Here is a 20,188-nt window from a genome sequence, read left to right as displayed (position 1 = left end):
GAAGTCAACATTCTTCCTTGTACAAATCTCCCCTCTGTACCTCTCGCTACTCCATTCTCGTCTGCTGTACACCCTTTTCTCCCAAGTCCCTTCCCAGCACCCGACAGCAAGTCTCTCCTCTGACACACTGCCCTCTGCACTTTCTCACTTGTCTGTACTTCTCTCTCATTTGCAAAACCCAAAGCACCACCTATGCCATTTCTGCTCTATACCACTCTCCCTGTGTTCTGGTCTTTCCTGTACCCCTCTTTCCCCTGCACACACTGGTCACCCTGTGCTGCAAACCATCCCTATCTTTCATCTGCCCTCTGTTCTTGTTCCCATCTCTCCCCTCCCTTGCTCCTCTTTTTCTGTCCTCTGCACCCTTTCTACCCTTTTTCACTTTGCAGTCCCACACTCTACTGCACCCCAGTATCTCGCTTCCCATTCCCCCACGTCCAGCACCCCACACTTCTCATCTACACTTCCTCAGCACTTTTTTCCTCAGTCTTGAGAGCACCCTCGAAATCCTGGCTTACATTTCACGGGTTTTCTCTTGCATGCCTTGAATGACCAACCACTCCATATAGCTTCTCAGAATAAGCTGGAACAGCCATGCCAGATCCATGACCTTAAAAGGGCCCATTGATACCTGCAAGCATTAACTCTTAAGAATTAGTCAGGAGCATGGATATTTGGAAGGGGGGACAGACACAGAAGTCACCAAATCCATGTACTGCCTACGCTCTACCTCCAAAATCTGATCGCTCTGTGACCACTAAAGTACGCTGACAGAAACAGCTAGACTGAATAAAACAGGGTGAAGCTTAGCCAAGACCTACATAAGATTAGCGCCTGATTTATTGTAAGTGATGCGCAGGATGGGTACCAACAAATGGTTTATTTTGGGCAGGGACAGAGTTCAGGTCTGTGCTGGTAATAGTTTGTTTTATGGAATATATTATAACACTTTGGTCATAGCGCTTCATGCTAGATGCTTTCAGCTTCTACGCAATGTAATTAAAGGTATTATTACCCTCATTTGAACAGTACTGAATTCATGAAAGGTTAAGTGCACCCTGCTGCTGGGTTTGAACTAGCGAAATGCAGGTTGCCCTCATGTCACAGACCAAGCTTTAGGTGTGGTACCATCCACCTTGAAGCAGGCGTGAATTGGTGGGAAGAGGTGGAGGGGTGAACCTTAAGTGAGGCCTACTGATATTAGAGTACACATCAAGTGATTTTCCCTTGCCTACCTTGGACATTACTATGGAAAAGAGCACACATTCTACGTAGCGGTCCTTCTTGAGATTGGCCCATCCTCATTTTACTTTATATGGTTTCATGAGGATTTCGTATACAATGTCAGGCTGATATCTCAGGCAGTGCCCGCACTTTGCAAGCCAGGCCTGGGGTACAGGGACATCTTGGAGAAAATCCAGTCTTCGCCAGATTGTGTGATCCTGGGGGAATCGGGTTGTCCCCCCCACTGTGCATTATTTTCTCTATATGTTTACTTGGAATCACTTAGCAGTGACTCAGTTGTCAGTGTACACTAACGAAATGCCTCAATCGTAAATGTTCTAACAGAGTTTCTTGTTGCTTCATGTATGCTAAGCATGTTGAGTGAGTGTGAAGAGGGACAAAGTGTCACAGCATTAGATGTCGCCTCCAGCTGGGGGGCCGGGTCTCACTTTGGGAAGAAGGTATAGATACATAGAATTTGTAATGTTTTTTTGCAGAGAAATGTATCGGGTGCAGTCAGCGTGATCCAACTCTAAGGAAATAAACTAGAAACAATCTCAAAGTAACCTGACGGTTTAGGGGCACTAGTATAGTGTAAGCAGCAAAAATAATAGTCACGCCCTTCTCCTTAAAAAAGGCAATACATAATATTTTAAACAGTGTTGTACATGCAGTTTCTATACAAATGCCACATGTCAATATATACCGGCTCCCATTGTGCACCCTTGATCTTCTGCCGTACAGGTGAATAGCCTCCATATTTCTTTGTGCGGCCTTGCAAGCCTGGGTTGGCCAATGCTTGGAGCTTAAATATGTGCCCTGGCTGCCCATCAGTAAGGAACAAACAAAGAGCCGTTCCAAATGTATACTTGCCAACCCTACAGATTTAGGCAGTAGGCTACTGCTTTTGATGCAGCCCTACCGCCTACAGATTTCAGTGATAGATTGTTCCTGCTTTTTACAGTGGCAAGTAATTTGTGATTCTAAGGCAGGCTCCAGGACAGAGCATGCAACACATTAATTAATCTGTCTATACAGTGGACAGGTAGGCAGGGGTGTTGCTAGATCTGGAAAAGATCTGGGGCTATGCTAATTTTGGGACTGTCGGGACTGGGGGCTAGCTAGCCTTTTTGGTTGTAACCCCTGAGATTCTATCCCGGGCTACAACCAAAACACCTGGGGCTATAGCCCCCTAAACCCTCCCCTAGCAACGCCTCTGCAGGTAGGTGATTGCTTTGTTTGCACTCAGACCAATCCACTGACCTGACAGCTGCTTGACTCTGTCCTGCACTCTTGCCGGTACAACCCTTAGGTAAACCAGCAGTGAAAGCAAGTGGCAGAGTGTAAAACCATCACACAACCATCACACAGCATCTGCCGACAATTTGGTGTTAGCATTCAGAATTATACATTTTTAACATTTCAACATCTTTCCATGTTGTGCTGTTCGTATGTTTTGTATTTTCCTGTGATGTCATTGTTAAGGGAATTATTATTTTTCAAACTTGAAAAATCCTACATCTTTTTGGTCACAGAATGTTGGCAAGTATGCAAATGGGATGTTCCTCTTTGCCAGGGGCTATGGGGCACTTTCATGAATTCAAAAACCTGAGGGCGGCACTGGCAGGGCCTCAGGTTTTTCAATTCATGAAAGTGTGCCACTGCCAAAGTCTCATATACAGTTTATAAACATGCGCGCACATTGCAAACTGATCAGGGAATCCTGGCCTCTTAATGTTTCATTGAGTTTAGAAACTATATCTGACATTGGCACAGCCGTACATTCCCTCCAATAAATCCTCCCTATGCCGGCCTGCACCTGGGAGAGGAGAGGGTGTGGGGGCACTTGACTGACTTACCTTACGGTTGCTGCTGCCTGCTCAGCCTGTTCTCACTTTGTCTCTCTCGATAACACACATGCATTCACAAGCACAGAGTCACTGGAGCACGCGTCGCTGCCTGGCTTCTCCTTCGTTCTGAAAAACGAAGGCTGGGGCTGCACAGCAGTGCAGTGCAGTGCACTGCGCAGGCAGGGCACATGCAGTTTATTTGTTCCCCGGCCTGGGCACATTCATTATGCGCAGGCGATGGACAGCAGCAGAAGTTGCAGACAGTCAGTCTCAATGGCGTAACACAAAATGTGGGGGACCCCCCGCGAGCCATGATGAGGGGACCCCCCCTACTCAGCAACAAATAACGGGTACCACCACGCTCTGGGCCGGCCTAGATTATCACGCTTGCGCAATATGCACCAATGTGCTGTTGAATGGGTATGCCGCACACTGCACTGCAATATACAGCACACTTTGATAAAAAATGGCTAAAAACCTGTAGTGTTTGCAATGGTTTTGTAAGGTAATACGAATCCAATACATGCAAGTCTCCAACAGTGCACAGGAACATGAATGCTTTGCTATTAAAAATGCCATGCCACAATGAAAACATGTCCAGCTGTCTGCACAATGTAGACCAGTATAGACACGTAATAACATTACAGTAAAGCATGCCAGGCCACATTTAGACATACCTAGGCTGGTTGCAACAAAATACCAGTCGAAGCAATAACACTCATCAAGAAGAGAACACACATTCAAGCCTGCATCTCTGTGGCCTCTAACAACATGGCCAAACTCTTTAAAATCTGCAAGTAACTGGTAAATCCTGTTGCAGTCTTTACCTCTACTGTTCCCTCCCAGGCCCTCTGTATGGCTCTGTTCTCTCACTTCTCTGCTAAAACTCAATACATCCTGTCCTCCATCTCCTCTTCCTCTCCCTCTTCATCTCTTGGCCATCTCTACTTCTCTTCCTCCTTTCTCCTCTTTCTCTCTGACAATACCTGATGAGGTTTCTAGACAAGTCCGATCTATGAAAGTGTTGTCCAAACAGGTGCTCCCCTGCTCCTCTAGAACCATCAAGGACCATATTGACACCCTCGCTCCAGCCTTGGCTGATTTCTGTAATCACTCTTTCACCACTGGAACGTTCCCCTCTCCCCTTAACCATTCCCGTGTGTACCCACTCCTCAAGAAGCTGTCTGCCTTTCCTGCCTGCCCGGAAAACTATTGCCCAATCTCCATCACCCCTTTCCTGGGCAAACTGTTGGAAAAAAATGCCATCTGCCAGCTTAAACTCCACACTGAAGCTGTTGGTTGTCTCCATGACCATCAGTCTATTTTTAGAGCTGCCAAAGGCACGGAAACTGTTCTCCTGAACACCTGTGAAGATCTGCTCTCTAACCTTGATTACAGCATTCTTAATGTCCTCATTCTCCTTGATATTTCCTCTGCTTTCGACATGGTCAACCACGCCATCCTGATCAAAAGACTCCATGAGAACCTGGGCATCATGGATCAGGCCCTTGAGTGGCTGACTTCCTTCCTCTTGGACCGCCCCTCCCAGATGCAACTTGGTCCCTTTCTCTCCACCACATCTCTCTATACCTGTGGCGTTCCCCAGGGCTCCATCCTCTCACCCTGGTTTTTCAACCTCTTCTTGGCCCCTTTGGCCTACCTGTTCTCTACCTTTTCCTCTTATGCGGATGACACTTAGCTTTCCTTCAGGCTCCCCTCAGATTCCTCTTCTCTCTCCCTCATTCCTTATTGTCTATGTGATTCAGGATTGGTGCACCTCCAACAATCTCTCTCCCTTAATGCCAGTAAGATGGAGATCCTTCTAATTGAGACCCCTGCCCCTGCTTTACCCTCTCACACTCTGGCAGCCTGCCTTGGGCACTCTTCCTTCGCGGCAAATAACATTGTCGTCATCTTTTGCTGGACTCTTTCTCTCCTCACGTCGCAAAGAAGTCCCACTACCAGCTGCTCCTCCTCAAAGGGACTCTTCCCTTTCTCACTTTCCCCCAGAAGCTCATCGTCTCCAGAGCCCTGGTTCTCTCTAGGCTGGACTACTGCAACAGCCTCTTTTTTTCACCTGCCTTCCTATACTCTCCGCCCTCTGCAACTAATCCAAAACAGGACTGCAAGACTTATCCTTGGCCTCAAGCCCAGGGATCGTATCTCTCCAGCCCTGAAATCCCTCTACTGGCTCCTGGTTGCTGCCAGGATCAAGTTCAATACCCTTTGCACTGTCCACAAAGCTTTCTGTGCCCGGGCCCACACTACATTCAACGCTCTCTTCCAAAATACCTTCCTTCTCAAGCTCTTCACTCAGCTACCTCCAACGCTCTAAGGGTTAGACATCTCTCCAGGCAGAGAGTGGGGGGTGGTAGATCTCTCTCCTCTGCAGGTGCCTCCCTCTGGAAAGGCCTCCCTGCCCCTCTCAAACTTGAGCCAGACCACCTGAAGATCTGGAAGCAGCTCAAAATGTTCCTTTTCTCTCTCTCCCTCCCCTGCTGGCCTACCCGACTTACCTGTCTGCTGTACCGACTGGTTGCTTGGCTACCCTCAGGGTCTCACTGAGTCCACCACCACTTAGGGGCTGAAACTGTAACCCTACAGTCCCTTGTTCTCCTTGCCCTACCCAGAGCTGTGCTGCCCTGGCTGCACTTACTGAGAGCATTGCTTCCCTGTGTTTCCCTCCCTTTTCCCTTGCACTTACCCCCTTGCACTTCTCATTCTCGCACCTGTAGGATCTGATTGACAAAAGGCCTACTACGATAGTTTGTCTTGTCCTCCCTCTATCTTCCCTCCCTTGTTTTGTCACGCCTAGAAACACTTGTGTACAGGGGCGTTATGAATGACTTATATAGTTTCATCACAGATGCCCAGAAAAATATACAATGCCTCAGGAAGAAACGGCTAGTCTGGCAGCACCCAAATGCCATTCTAGCCAGTCTAGCCAGTCTAGCCAGGTAATTACACTTAGCAGGAGAGCTTTATCAGAAATGCCCAGTTATAAAAAAAGTCATACCAAACTGAGGAATGACTCGACTGGCTGCACCAAAATGCTTCTCTAGCCACTAATACCACATATCATGCCTGCTTAGCCTGGACATGGACAACCATTATGATTTGTCACACAATCCCACCCCCCACCACACACACATCCCCTCCCACTCCTACCCCAACCTCAAAAATCAGCTCCTTGGCCCAGAATTACCTCCATGTCCCTCTTCCTTGTCCTAGAGCTTACGTATGAGACTCTTTGCCTCATAGGTAAGTAATGGGTTGAGGAAGAGTGGGACTAGTAGTAATGAAGATTACAGGTAGCTAAGTCAGGCATTACCTCCATGTACCTTTACCACATCCCAGTACTTGTGTATGAGGCACAGTGCCTCATACACAAGTACTGGGACGGGGAAGCATAGGGCTAGGAGTAATGAAGATTATCAATAAGTAATCAAGACATTAAACACAAGTAGTGGTGCAACGAGTTGACTGGGATTCAGCACTCTTCCCCAACCCCCTGAAATGTTGTACTTTGTTGACTCAACCTGGCTGAACTTCAGAGCAGTTGCCTGACAGAACAGGACACAGATGTTAAGCGGCACCTGGGTTTCGCTGTTAACAAGAGCCCAACAATTACTAACATAAAGCATTTCACTGTTAGTACCTGCATTCAAATGCCACATTTTTTAGGCAATTGAAATCATGATGTGAGTTTAGTACTTGCATGCCAGTGGAGTGATTGGAAGGGTAGAGAGGGAACAGGAGAGCACTCATTCTCGCAGCAGTCCATAAGTGGGAGCTTTCAACCTTAAAGGAGAGAGTTAACTGCTTGCAACATTGAAGCTGCACAAGAATAGTCTCATTAAAATGCGTAAAAAAAAATGAGATGCACCCACACAAATAAGTTTGCCTCTCCCCCACCGCCTGTGAAGTTAGCTCCTCTCCCAACATTTGAAGGGTTAGCCCCCCCCCCTAATGTAGGTTTTGTTGCACCCCTGAAGGCAAGCACCCACACCATTCACCATATCCACAAATGCACACCTAGCCATCCAGCCATCCATACATCCATACATTTAAGTGTGCACCCTTTCACCATACAGGCACACCCAGGCAGCAAGCCTTATATTTAAGTGTGCACCCTTTCACCAGTCACTCATACACGTACACGTCATGGGGTTGAGGGGAGCCCTATTACTTGAAAAAGAAATAATTTCTTTTTGAAGTCACTCTGCCTTCATAAAGAAATTATTTCCGTTAAGGAGCAAACCATAACGGAAATAATTTCTTTATGAATGCAGAGTGACTTCAAAAATAAACTGTTTGTTTTTGAAGTCATAGGGCTCCCTCCACCCCATGACATGGAGGCCTCCAGCCTAGGGGCTTCCATGGCATGGGGTGGGGGATCCCACTGACTTTTTGTAGTCACTCTGCCTTCATAAAGAAATGATTTCTGTTACAGAAATAACTTCTTTATGAAGGCAGAGTGAAATCAAAAAGATTTCTTTTTTTGTTGAACATTTTTTTTTTATTTGTTTTTCCCCAAGTGGGGCCCCCTCCCAGAGCATGTGCTGGTGGATCCCCCTGCACTGCGGGGGCTGCGGGGACCCCCGTTACGCCAGTGGTCAGTCTACTGTAAGCTTGCAAAAGTAAAAGTAGACTCTACTTTAACTTTTGCAAGCTAACATGACAACTGCAGTCATATTTTACAGCAGCAGAGACACAAATAATCTGGGGGGATAAAAGCTATTATATCCCCCCACTTAAAATTGTGGGGGGGGACTGTAGCTCCAGGGTATCGGCTATTGCTACTTCGACCACCTCCTTCCATTCTTCTCTGTTCTCACCTCTCCTCTTTGATATTATCCTGCTCTAAACTGCTCTCTTCTATCATGTACCCCCTGATTGTGTCATCCTCCAACTTCTCCACTCTTAACACTACCCCTGGCTCTTCTCGTATCCTGAACTCTTTGCTCCTTCACCTTCTCCTGTACCTTCATCTCTCCCCACCCTTCTACCTCCTCCTGCCCCTTAATTTCGCTCAACTCCTCCACACCCTCCGTCAGCTTCTGTTCTATTCACTCTTCCACCACTTCCTGCACCTTCAGTGCTTCCCATTCTTCCACTACAGCCTGTGCCTTCCTCACTCTGCTCCTTCACCTCTTCACATTTTCTCATTTGACTACTGCAAGTATCCAGACTGTTCACTTCTCTTTCCGGCCTTTTCCCTATATTTTGGTTGGGCTTTGTTTCATAGTTTGCAATTGTCTCAGAATTTCCCTTGCTGGGGAAACTAGCCAACAAATATCCAGGATTAGATTTGTATAATTATGCGATTTCTTTGCCCTTTGATGCAGACTGAGCCTCTAAAAGGCTGGTCTACCATCTTGGAATTGTCAGTCAAATGCATGCACTCTGGAGCCCATACATGGAGATGGTCCTTAAGTGGTGTCTGTCAGAACGTTGTCTTCTGTATCCCTCGAACTCATCATTTCTGTGGCTGGAGATTCGCTATTTATAGATTGAAAGTTAGGAACTTGGTTAATTTGGGGGTTCTGGGTGGACACTGCATGTCTGTTTTAGAGGGCCTCCCTTTCTGCTCTGACATTTTCTATGGAATGCCCAGTCCATCTGCAAGAGAATGTTGTTACTTTCTGTGCACTTTGATGGTCATATCCCCCAGATTGTGATCAGGGGCGTCAATGAAACCTGTATAGCCCTGCGGACAATGCCCCATGTGTTACCCTACCCACAGAGTTCACTGCCATGTTTTTCTCCCCCTGTATGTTCAAGAAAGGTCTGGGTGAGCCTAATGATCAACTGTGCCACTTCTGAGTGCTCCCGACATTGGACTGCCTCCTTCTCTCCTTTGAACAAATGTCTTTCCAACCCCTTGCACCCACCGCCCTCACTATTCTCCTGATCTATACACCACCAGGAACTCTCATCTCCTTTTCTGACAGCAATCTTTTTCTTGATTCCATCCTACAGAACCCACCAGTGCTTTAATTGGTGACTTCAGGCTCTGCAAAATATCTGTCCTCCACCAGTTTGAGCTAGAATGTGTTCTTTCAGGCCACTCACCTGCACAATCACCCTACTTCCCCCATCTGGCCACTCTCACTTCATTTCTCTGTCCATAATGTTATATCACTTCCCCAATCTCACCGATTTCCAAGCACAAGTTAAGATCAGACTCCCTGGCTGCCTTCCTGCTCAATGTTGGTTCCTCCTAGCACCTACCTTAATCCTCCTCTATTAAACAGGCCATTGGTGACTTCTACCTAGCTCTTTGCACCATCCATTGAAAGCCATCACCATCTGTTATGTCCCGGCCCTGGAAGGTATGGCATTGATGGGCTTCTGCTTATCATATGTTTTGATTGCCATTCAGAAGCGTCAGGCGCGGTCTAGCCTTCCACCAAGATGGCTGCCGCCTCATGGCGTTTCTATAACAACACACAGAAGCTTGCGTCCTGTGCTTTGTATCGCTCTTTGGTACCTGTTGGCGTTCTGTGTCCCCTAACCGTTCACCGCCCTTCCAGTAGCGAGTTTTTCGCCTTCCTTTCTCGCGGCAGCTTTCGGTCGCCGCTTCTGTCTTTTCTCCTTGTCCTCTGCTCTGAGATCTGCCGATTCTCGCTTCCGGTGCTTCCCCCAGCTGCTCTCTCCCACTCTCCGGTTTACCGGCATTCGGATCGACTCCTCCTGTTGAGTCTCTACCCTTCTCACAGCACACTTCCAGGTTTACTGTGAGCTTCCTCCTGTTCCTGTGCTCCTGCACGCTGTGCAGTCATTCTGGCATTCTCACTCTAGCAACCTTTTACTCATTCATTCATTCTTCACCTTCATTTCTACTTACCTTTATCATACTCACTCTTGAATCCATCTGGGCCATCTAACAACTTCAAGGGTGCCGTGGCACGCCACTGCCTGCATCAAGAGATCTACCTTTTCAAAGCTGAGTCATCCTCCAGAGCTGTCAGTCTATTAGGGTTTTTTGGTGCCGAAGAAGCTTTTCCCCTGAATCTGAGGTGGGCTTTCTGGGGGTCCCTTTTGGTTAGGAACTTGTTTCTTGCAAAGGTGGCCTCCAGCCGAGCCCGTCCCTACCTGCACAATAAGAGGGTAAAGGTAAAGAAGACGACCAAGAAGGCAACTTCCCGGAGGGGAGAGACCTCACAGACACGGAACACTTCATCGGAATAGTCAGGTGAGGAGGGGGTCACGGGAGAGTTACATAGACATTTCCAGCCATGACACCATCATCGTCTAGCAGCTTATTCTCTCCATTCTTTGCTCTCATCTAAGGATTACCCCTGAGATCTACCTTTTTCGATATCAAGAATCTCCCACAGTACCATTCTTTAACACATACTTTGACTCCCTCCAAGTGTTTGGAGTTGGCAATGTTCACAGCAAATAGCCTTGAACATTGCTAAATCCTACTGTGTTACTGTGAAGGCATCCTGAAGCAAGACGCAGACAACAGATTCAATGTTTAACTAAAACACTTTTATCTACTTAAATGTCAGGATGGTGTAAGTCCTAACTTGCCCTATGCTAAGGTGGCATTTCCCTACCTAAAGAAACTATGGATAGCCTGCATCATTAAGTTCAACTTAAGTTTGTCTGTGTCCGAAACCTGTACTTGCCCTCACAACTAAAGCAAATCAATGTGTAAGGATGTCGGCAACAAAGGAAATAGTGTTCCAGCTCTTGGCTTACGTTTCAGCTTCTCTTCCCCAAGTTCAAAACCGTTCCATATAGGCCTTGGAGTTCCCTTCCCCAAGACGACAGCTCTTCCAGCTTTCAAACTTACAATCAGTTCAAGTCTCTTAGTTTTCAAAACAAGAGCCAGGTCAACTTTATAATCCTTCAGACTCCTCAATAGTTCATACATATTACTCGCTTTCTCATTCACTTCCGCAATCTTATTTCCAAAGTGTAGATTCTTTGTCATTACTTTCCTTGGCTTTTTTCCAAGCAGGGTCTCCTCGGTCTAGGCGCTGTTGTCGGCCCATATGGTCCACCATTATAGGTCATGCAACCGATAACGCTTGGAACTCTGTTTGCTTTCAGCATTCTTCAGTTTCTCTTGCTAACACAGGTTTCCCTCTCACTGCACCTGTGCTTTGGTTTACATTCACTTTTGATTCTCCTTGGCAGTTTTTTGGCTTTGCCACAATGTGTTCTTCCACACAACTTACTGCTGGGTGCTCCCTGTCTTCCACCACCTTGCTTTCGCAGTATTCGTTAGTGCTCATCACTTGCTTTTCACTTTTCATCAATATTCATCATTTGCCTTGAACTATTCCTCACTTGCTTTTTGACGTGGTTCAAAACTGTTTACTTTGTAAATGTTCATTATTTATTTTTCACACTTAACTTCACTTCTTTCATCAAAACTTTCCTTTAATTCGGTATTCAATAACACTTGCTTCACATTCAAGTTCATTTAGTTCTTACTTACAGCTTGCTCGATATCCAAAACCACTCCCTTTGGGTTCACCATCAATTGTTCCACTTCTCAGTTCATTCAGCATTTACATATGCCCAGTAATTGCTGCATGAGTGCCCCGGTACGAGTGTTCCCTCTATTTCACTCACTGGTACTCAGCCATTCTTCCGGGTGTCCTTTATCGTCTTTTTTTCGGCATTCTTCATCTCACGTCCACTTCTCGGGAGCCCTGCGAGCGGCGGTCACCTTCTTCGAACCTCGCTGCATGTTGTGGGAAGATCTGCTCTTCACTTGCGAATGCTACCCGTGGCCTGCAGTACTTGGGACTCTTCCATGCCCCAAAGCTCCTGCTGTGACCACCAGGCAAAGGAGACTGTACTGGTCTCGACCCTCTTATGGCCCACTCAGGCCCCGGCATCATGGCCTCTCCTTTGTTACAGCCGGCGTCCTGTCCTCCATGCAGGACCCTGCTAGTCAGCTCCCTCCTGGGCAGGTTTCTTCCTCATTCAGGCCAGCTTCCCTGCTCTCTTCCAGGACAGTTTCTCCTCCTCTGTTGGCGGTCACACCTTTTATGCACCTGTGACCCATTAACTGGTTGCAGGTGCAAGACCTTGATGTCAATTGCCTGACCAAAATTACTTTTATTTTCTGGACATACCTGACCCTGGCAATAGACCCCAAGTTCTTCCTATTCTCAGTACCATAGTGGTGAAAATGACTGTTGGTGTGTATAACTCCTAGTCGCCTCTTCCTCGTCCCAGTACCAGAGTGGTGTGACTGAGTGGAAGTAAGAGGAAGTGATTGGCAATCACCTATGAAGGTAGGGGGAGGATGGTGTTTATTGTTATAAGCGAAAGGGGGATACCATGTATCCCCTAAAGATATCCTCTCCCCACTCTCCAAAGTCCCTCCACCCAGGTGATCCTCACTCGCATCTCCACCCCCCTCCCCCCCAGGGTCAAGGTTGAAAAAATAGCGATGTCCCTTCCCAGAAGAGGATCCAAGGGGAGTAGCTGTGAGAATCCCCTCAGGTTCCTCACAGTCACCAACCTCATTTCTACTCTGTGCTCTCAACCTCTTTAACCCCTTTCTGCCAATGAGGCCATGCTCTCCCACCTTCCCGTATGATAAGAACATATTCACTCTCAGCCAATATCTTTCCCTCTGTTCTACATCTAAGAACACGAAGATTGGGACACCCTCAAAACAATCCTCTCTCTCATAGCTAATACCCATTCTCTACGACATCTCTCACATCACATCAGTCTGTCCTAATGTATATGTTTTACAGGAAGGACCTAGTGTAATGAGGAGTGATGGGGACCCCTCTCAGCCTGGGGTGGGAGTCCTTCCATAGTTGAAGTCAGAACCATTCTACCCCAGAGGGATGAAGGCGGCAGTTGGGAGGGTCCCAGTTTCTTTGGTGCCTTTATGTAAGTGGGCAGAATCACAGATTATCACCCCATACCTCTTTATAAAGTTGCTGGACAGTTTTGTTTCTCTCATTTCATGCCAATATGCCCATCAGGGTTCTGGACAGATCTCCCACGACATGGCATCCCACCAGAGCCTCCAGACCTAGCGCTCCACTCATCCTGGAGGGTTAGAGAGAAAAATGCTATGCAGAGCAGCAACAACCATACACAGCGGCAAGGAACAGTATGCGCTGCCGGCTGACAGACGCACACAGCGACAAATCAGTTGTAACTCAGCTCCCTTACACAGACTTTAAAAAACCAGCCGTGGAGTGACTCCCGGACATATCAACACGAGATACTCAAAAAAATAACTAAGTCAGCTGCGGTGCGATGCCTGACATGAATGGGAACATTATTCAACACAGGTTGCTGTTTACCTGGTGCAGCAGATCTGCAAGAGAAAAAGGGCAGTATTTTGCCCCCATTTGATGTATTTGGAGACCCATAACACCACCTGTGCAGGGAAGGAAAGGTGAGATTGTCCAGGGGAACCAGTGGGAGAAGAAGGTGGAGGATAAAGCTGGGACCTGGAAGGTGTGGGTTGATCGGATGAGGTCACAGGAGGTGGTGGTCGCAACCCAAGAGGCCATATGGATGAAGGACAGTTCACAGGAGTGTAGAGGCGAATTTCAGAAAAGGTGGTTGGTGAGAGAAAGTGGCACGGCATTGAAAGTGTGTGTGTGTGTGTGTGTGTGTGTGTGTGTGTGTGTGGTGAGAAGTTAAAGTTTAGTGAAAGTGTCACCTTTGCCTCACGGTCTACTAGCAAAAGATGGTGACTGAGTAGATGGTTGGGTGGAGTAGTAGGGGAGAGGAGCAGTGGAGAGCTGAGAGAAGTAGTGAAGTGGCGAGGGAAGAGTAGAAAAAGGAGAATGGTGGGGATAGTAAGAGTTGTGGAGAGGGGAAGTAGCAGAAGAGGGTGGATTCAGACTTTAGAGAGAGAGATACATCAGAGGGACAGAGATGTAAGACTCAGTGAGTTAAGTCAAAATCATGATGTCAACCAGTTGGTATTTCTTATTGGAACACCCAAAGCCTAATCTGTCCCTACAAAATAAGCAAAGGCTGCTATCCATAAAATTATTCTAGCCGGATTGCTGTCCCTACCACTATAAGCAAAACACTGAATGTTAACAAAGGTACAATAAGGACCTTTGTCCAAGTTGAAAGAATGGTAGCTGGTTTCTGAACCCACCCTGATATCACTTTGTCAGAAAAAGGCGCTCCTTGCCCCGCTGCACAGGTTAAGTAAAGATACCAAATGTCCCTTCTGCCTTCCTGTCCTCAGGTTGCATCTGAGTCTTTGGTTAGTTTCTTTCTCCCTGGATTGCCAGGGTTCTTATTACAGTCTCTGGTCTTTTCCACCCCTGGGATCTCCCCGCTAAGAATGGAAGTCCTCACCTCCAAGATATTTTGTTGTAGTTTCTCCAGTTAGTTATCGCCTGGATTTTACCCCTCCCTGAGGTCTCGGGTTACCTTGGGGTTGGTTTGGATTTTCTCACCCAACCTTGGGGCTGGTTTGGATTTTCTCACCCAACCTTGGGGCCTGATTTATCTCATCCTGCTTTGGGGCCTGATTTCTCTCACCCCGCCTTGGGGTCGATTTATTTCACCCCACCTTGGGGTCTGGTTTCTTTCAAACCGCCTTGGTGTTTAGTTTCTCTCACCCGACCTTGGGGTTTAGTTTTACTCACCCGGCCTTGGGTCTGGTTGGGCATTACCACTCTCCTCCTTGTTTCCTGGATCATCCGTGTACCTTCTATTTCTGTACGGTGCTCCTCTGGGTAGGTGTTCCGGTAGGGTGACACAGCTTCTCCCTTCTGGCTTCTTCCTGGCGTTCTGCATCTGACAGAGCTAGTGCTCCCTTCCCACTGTCTTCCTACATGTCTACGGCGTCGGTTCCTTTTTGCACTGCTTGTTTGTTGCTTAGGTGCTCTCACCTACTTCACTCTCTCATGGCCCAGGCTTCTCTGGTCCAGAAACTAGACAGTAGGGGTAAACCGCATGTATACTAACGTGGCGAATAGGGGGTTAGGGAGCTCCTTGCGTTCTCTAGACGAGAGAGAGAGGAAACAGCCCTTAGGGCCCTGTGAGAAGCATGAAGGTGTCTCCCGGCCTAGCCCCCGGAGATCTGTCATCTAGGTGGCCAGGACATGGCCATCGCTTTTGGATCCAGTTCCTGGGGGTGGAAGAGTGCGGGTGGATCACCTGGATGGGGTGGGGGTGTCCCTGGGGAGTGGGACACCAACGGGTAAGATGCAGTATCCCCCTCCTTAGAACACCTTTTCCCCATCCTACCACATAGGCTATTGCAAAACACTGACCCACCCTTTCCTGCATGAACACTTTCGCACAACACGAAAGACAGCGGACTAACACCCGAGCCGTTTGCCTGACATGTCCCAATACAAGGGTGAGGCAAAGTCAGGCAATTGGCCAGAATTACACATACCTGATGGCCCTTTCCATTCCCCACAGGGATAAAAGGTGGAGCACAACAGCATCATACGAGCAAAGCAGACGGCACGACGTAAGAGCTAACTCAGCATGGCAGTTCAAGAGGAGTAGAAAGATGGTGCAGAGCGAAAGGATGACAAGGGGAGAGCTGACCTTGTCCTTCCCGAACAAGGCCTGTGAAGCCTCTGCAGAGCAAATGATAAGCACGCGAACAATAGCCAACGTGTGTTGCAGCAGATGTCTACGGTACATGAGACCCTCCTTCGCTGATTGCCAAGCCGAGCGGAGACGCTTGTCTCGATGTTACCAACCTTGACTCCATGGAGAAGGAAAGACAAACGGTTCATCACAGCCGGTGAGTCGAGGGGAGAACCAATAAGAAACGGAACTGTGTTGAACGAAAAGTAGCAAAGTGGGTATTTCAACTTTGAACAAGCAAAGAACTGTTAATATTGTATAAGGGGGAAAGCCAGCAGTAGAGGAGTCCGACACCACGTGGGTGCGCACTGAAGATTTTCTGGACGATTACCCAACGGTAAAAGACTACTGTAACCAGAAGGCCTTGAAAAGAGGCCAAGAAGGGTCGAAGTAATCACACAAGGGTCTCGCAAAATCCTCTGTACCGTCGAAAGTCTTTGACCTACAGAGATCTGTGAAAGCTAAGGGAAGTGAATCCCACAGGTTGGAAGCTAAGGGAAGTGAATCCCGCATGGTGAGAAAATATCACATGAACTGTGTTTTGTAAAGTTGACAAAGAGTGAACCCGGAAGAGGGACGCTGACAATCGGGGGCAAAACCCAAAGATTTGTTTAGAATTGTGAAAGCGAGGAGTATTACAAGACAAGGTAAAGGAAATGTCGACTTTGTCCTTTTGGGTCCGAGCCGGCTGAGGGAGACCCAGGGGTGGAAAGTCACCGACCGAAGTTCGCTAAGAAAGGAACTGTTTTTGTTACTACTTGTGAGGCGTCAGTGCCCAGAAGAGGGGGACCCAGGGGTGAAGGCATCACCCAACGTGTTCGTTGAACAATAACTTTGTGTTTGTTTCTTAAGAGCATAAGGCCTCGAAGGCAAGATACTTTTTACCAATGAAGAACCTGATAGTTGCTATGGAACTGTTCACTCATGCTGGGAAGGTTTGAGCTCTGCTGTGCTCCAAAGTCCCACCTTGTCCCGTGCAGAAAACATGGGGAAGGGAGACCTCGAGACAATTGCATCCTGACTTCGTATTTGTGAACACCTTTCTTTTATTTGAATACCCCATGCACTTTCCCCATTTCCTTTTGCCATGCACTTGCACGTTCTCAATGTTACTGGGTATGGTAAGATGGCTGTTTGTTCTTCCCCTGTCCCCCTCCCTTGACCTTGTCGCGCTCTGAAACACTTGTGTATGAGCGCGATACAAATAAACTATCATATCATATCATATCCCACACGCTTTTGTATGTAGCGTAATGAATTGGCACTATGTTTTTCTTAGTATAGGCCCTTTATTTTGACACGATGCCACAAGGACTGCCTTATTTTCATTTACAGGTCTACACTTGCTCCCATCTTATATTTAGGTTTAGTTTGGGCGTTTTTCCACCCTGCAATAACAGTTTAATAAACACCCTTGAACTATGATCACTTGTGTCTGTCTTTACTGTTGCCACCATGAGTTCTTTACACCCCTTTCAAGAAAATTACTAAAAACCCTGGAACAGCTTTTGGGGTGGTGTTACTGATGCCACCTATGACACAAAATAACATTATTTTCTTATTTATGCAGTGCTTGATCATCCATAATGTTTGGTTTTGTTTTTAATTTATTAGATCAAAAATATCTGTTGCAGTGGTGTAGCATTTTGAAATGCGCTGGTGAAATCATGTTACTGTTGTCACTGCGTTAACCTCATTTTTTCCTATGTATTAATAGCATGTGGAGAGACCTTACAGGACACCACAGGAAATTTGTCAGCTCCCGGTTTCCCGAACGGCTACCCCTCCTATTCACATTGTGTTTGGAGAGTGTCTGTCACTCCAGGGGAGAAGGTAGGGGCTTATCATGACAGTAAACACTTTGCTCATGTTTATGTTGTGGGATTGATTGTTTCATGATGTTTACTTTTAAAGGTTATTTTCATAAAATGTCAGGTTTACTAAATCACAGCTTTTTTACAAATTGATTCAATGCCTTTTGGAAAATAATTCTATTCATATTGTGTTCCAACTACAGTAGCATCTTTGTTGTTTGCCAACTGTAAACTTGAATCCCTGTTACAGGCAATGTGATGTTCCAGTAAATTACTATCATTCTGTCTAACACAATGCTGCATAGTAATGTTTCGAAACCATATAACTAGGGATTTGAATAGCAAAGTTCCAGTAAACAGAGCAGAAATCGTTGTTGTCCAGCCTTTTTGCTTTGTTTTCCATCTCTGTACCACCTGGATAACCAGCATTTGGTTATACCGCATATATTGATTATCCGGCACCACTGGTTTTAAATCTGTGCTAGTTAAACTTCTACTGTAATTTGTCATTTTAAAAACGTGTCACATTGCAGTATTATAATTTTCTCTTATACAATTGACCAAATATTGTATCCACAAATAATTCAAACAAGTGTCATGGCATGGGACCACCTAGCTGACCTATTTCTTGCAAGTCATCCATGGACAGGGCACCACACTGTATTAAGTGTGAGACTGGTATTTACCATGGAACCTATATACCGCCCTGCATGTACGTCATTGCAATACTGTTGCTTTGATCTGGACTACAAGCACCAGAATTCCGCAATGCAGCTGTGCATGCATGTGTCTTTCCCAGCCCATGTCCAAAGTGAATGAATAACAAATTCTCTCGAGAATGTGGAGCTTCATTACTCAAGAGTCAGAGTTTGTCGCTGTACTCGCACTCCAATGAGAGTGCTTTTTGGCTCCATTGGATCTCCATATTGGCTGATCTTTTGCTCCTTAATTTCAGTCATGTTCCTGCACATTTCTTTAGATATCAGTTGGTACTGTTCTTTGTGTTCACGGTTATTGACCCTAGCCTCATATGTCACCTGCTTCTGGATTCTGTATTGGTTGAGGTTGCTTTGTTCCCTCTGTGCTCATTACCATTTGTCTTCTCCTGCCACCACTTGAGGCTATTTTTGTGCTTACGCCTTTATTTTTGCATCGCCGTCTTTATTTACCCTGTCTGTCCGGAAACTGTAGTTTACCTTCTGTGGACCCACCTCGGCATACGAATAGTCCCTGGTGGCCCGGGTCTCCTCTGGGTTTCCCCCTGTGTCCTTTTCTGCTCAGCATCCTTGTGCCATTGGTGTGGACTTTGCTATTGCATCCTCATGCTGTTGGGTGTGGACATTGGTAGTCCATACTTGTGCCATTGGATGTGGATACTCTATTATGTCCATTTACCATCAGTCTTGGGTTTCCTTACGTTCTGGTATCATCAAGTGTGGCCTTGCCTCTTGTGCTGCTAGAACGTTCAACCTGGACTTGCAGCTTCCTCATGACCACCCTGACCAGTCCTCCAATTAGTTTCAAGACTGTCCTTTAGTTATTGGTGATAGTCTTGCATCGTTGATTCTCTCATCCCATTACCACCCACATAGTAGCATGACTGTTTTTCTATCTTTTAGGCCGGGAAACCTGTTTCATCTTTACCTTTCCTTCCATTCCGTAGTCTTCCTTATTACTCAGCCTTTCGATTTAGAGGAAGGTCTGTGTGGGTTATCATTTCAGACACACCAGCAATCGTGACAAGAAGGCACCAACCCACCTTGATGGGCACTACTTTCCCAGGCCCTTCAATCTATAGGTAACCAATATCCGATCTGTAGCTGGCTGATCCTAATGATCTGTAGTATGTTAGGGATGACTTGTACCTCTCCCCTTGTCATTTTGGCACCTGACCATCATTCAAAAATGTAGACATCATACTTGATGCTGATCTCACCCTTTGTCAAGATACATTTGATAGTCAGCTACTGCCTTCTTCTTCAAGAGCAACATAAATGGAAACAGTACATGTAAATACTGGAACATGTAAGAATGGAATAGAAAATCTTTTCCAAATTTTTTTTTTGCATACAAGCGAAGTAGTAATGTCAAAGGCCTCTATTTAATGTGCAGTGGGTACTGAAAACACTAGGAGAAAGAACCATATTAAAAATAAGAGGACAGTTGGCCACTCCCTCTGCCTGCCCCAATGAACTCCTGATTTAACTTTACCTCATTCCCCTCATCATAACCTGGATTATCAGGCTGCCAGGTACACCGCCTTTTACCAGTCAACCAGTCTAGCATGACGACCAGATCAACCCAATTAAAAGTCAAGAGTCAATCATGTGACCCAGTACATAATATAATTGGACTAGTACTTGGCTCCGTCCCTAAAAGTCTCGACTAGGATGCCCAGGACATTATATGTAGATACCAAGAACTTTCTCTGAAGCACTGTGTTTGGTGCGCTGTGGGCTCTGGCTGCAAGGACCCTTGAGTAAGTACTCAAGAAATCATGGCGCTGGGTGCAATTGGGGAGTCTGGGCAGTGGGGCGCCATCAACAAAACAAAGTACCGGAGTACCGTCAAAGAATCTGAAGTAAGTCTTGGTGCCAGAGTGCTGTGGCATAATGCCACCGTACCCAAAAAAAAACCCAGAAAAAAGCTGCTGCTTCACCTGAGAAACCTGAAGGTGTTTCACTTACTAGTCCAGGACACAGCCATCGCTATTGGATACAGTTC

The 20,188-nt window shown here is 46.6% G+C and overlaps 1 protein-coding gene across 1 annotated transcript in view; it reads left to right on the top strand.

Moving 5' to 3' along the window:
* Positions 1 to 20,188, top strand: part of TLL2 (tolloid like 2) — a 1,535,386-nt gene that overhangs the window by 580,360 nt on the left and 934,838 nt on the right. Inside the window, exon 7 of the mRNA XM_069610570.1 lies at positions 17,368 to 17,483. Coding sequence (XP_069466671.1) covers positions 17,368 to 17,483 — 116 coding nt within the window. The remainder of the gene's footprint in view (positions 1 to 17,367; positions 17,484 to 20,188) is intronic.

This window comes from Ambystoma mexicanum, chromosome 8, assembly GCF_040938575.1.
Source record: "Ambystoma mexicanum isolate Mex_15411 chromosome 8, UKY_AmexF1_1, whole genome shotgun sequence".
In the NCBI taxonomy this organism is placed as follows: Eukaryota; Metazoa; Chordata; class Amphibia; order Caudata; family Ambystomatidae; genus Ambystoma; species Ambystoma mexicanum.
This window is presented reverse-complemented; position numbering and strand designations above follow the sequence as displayed.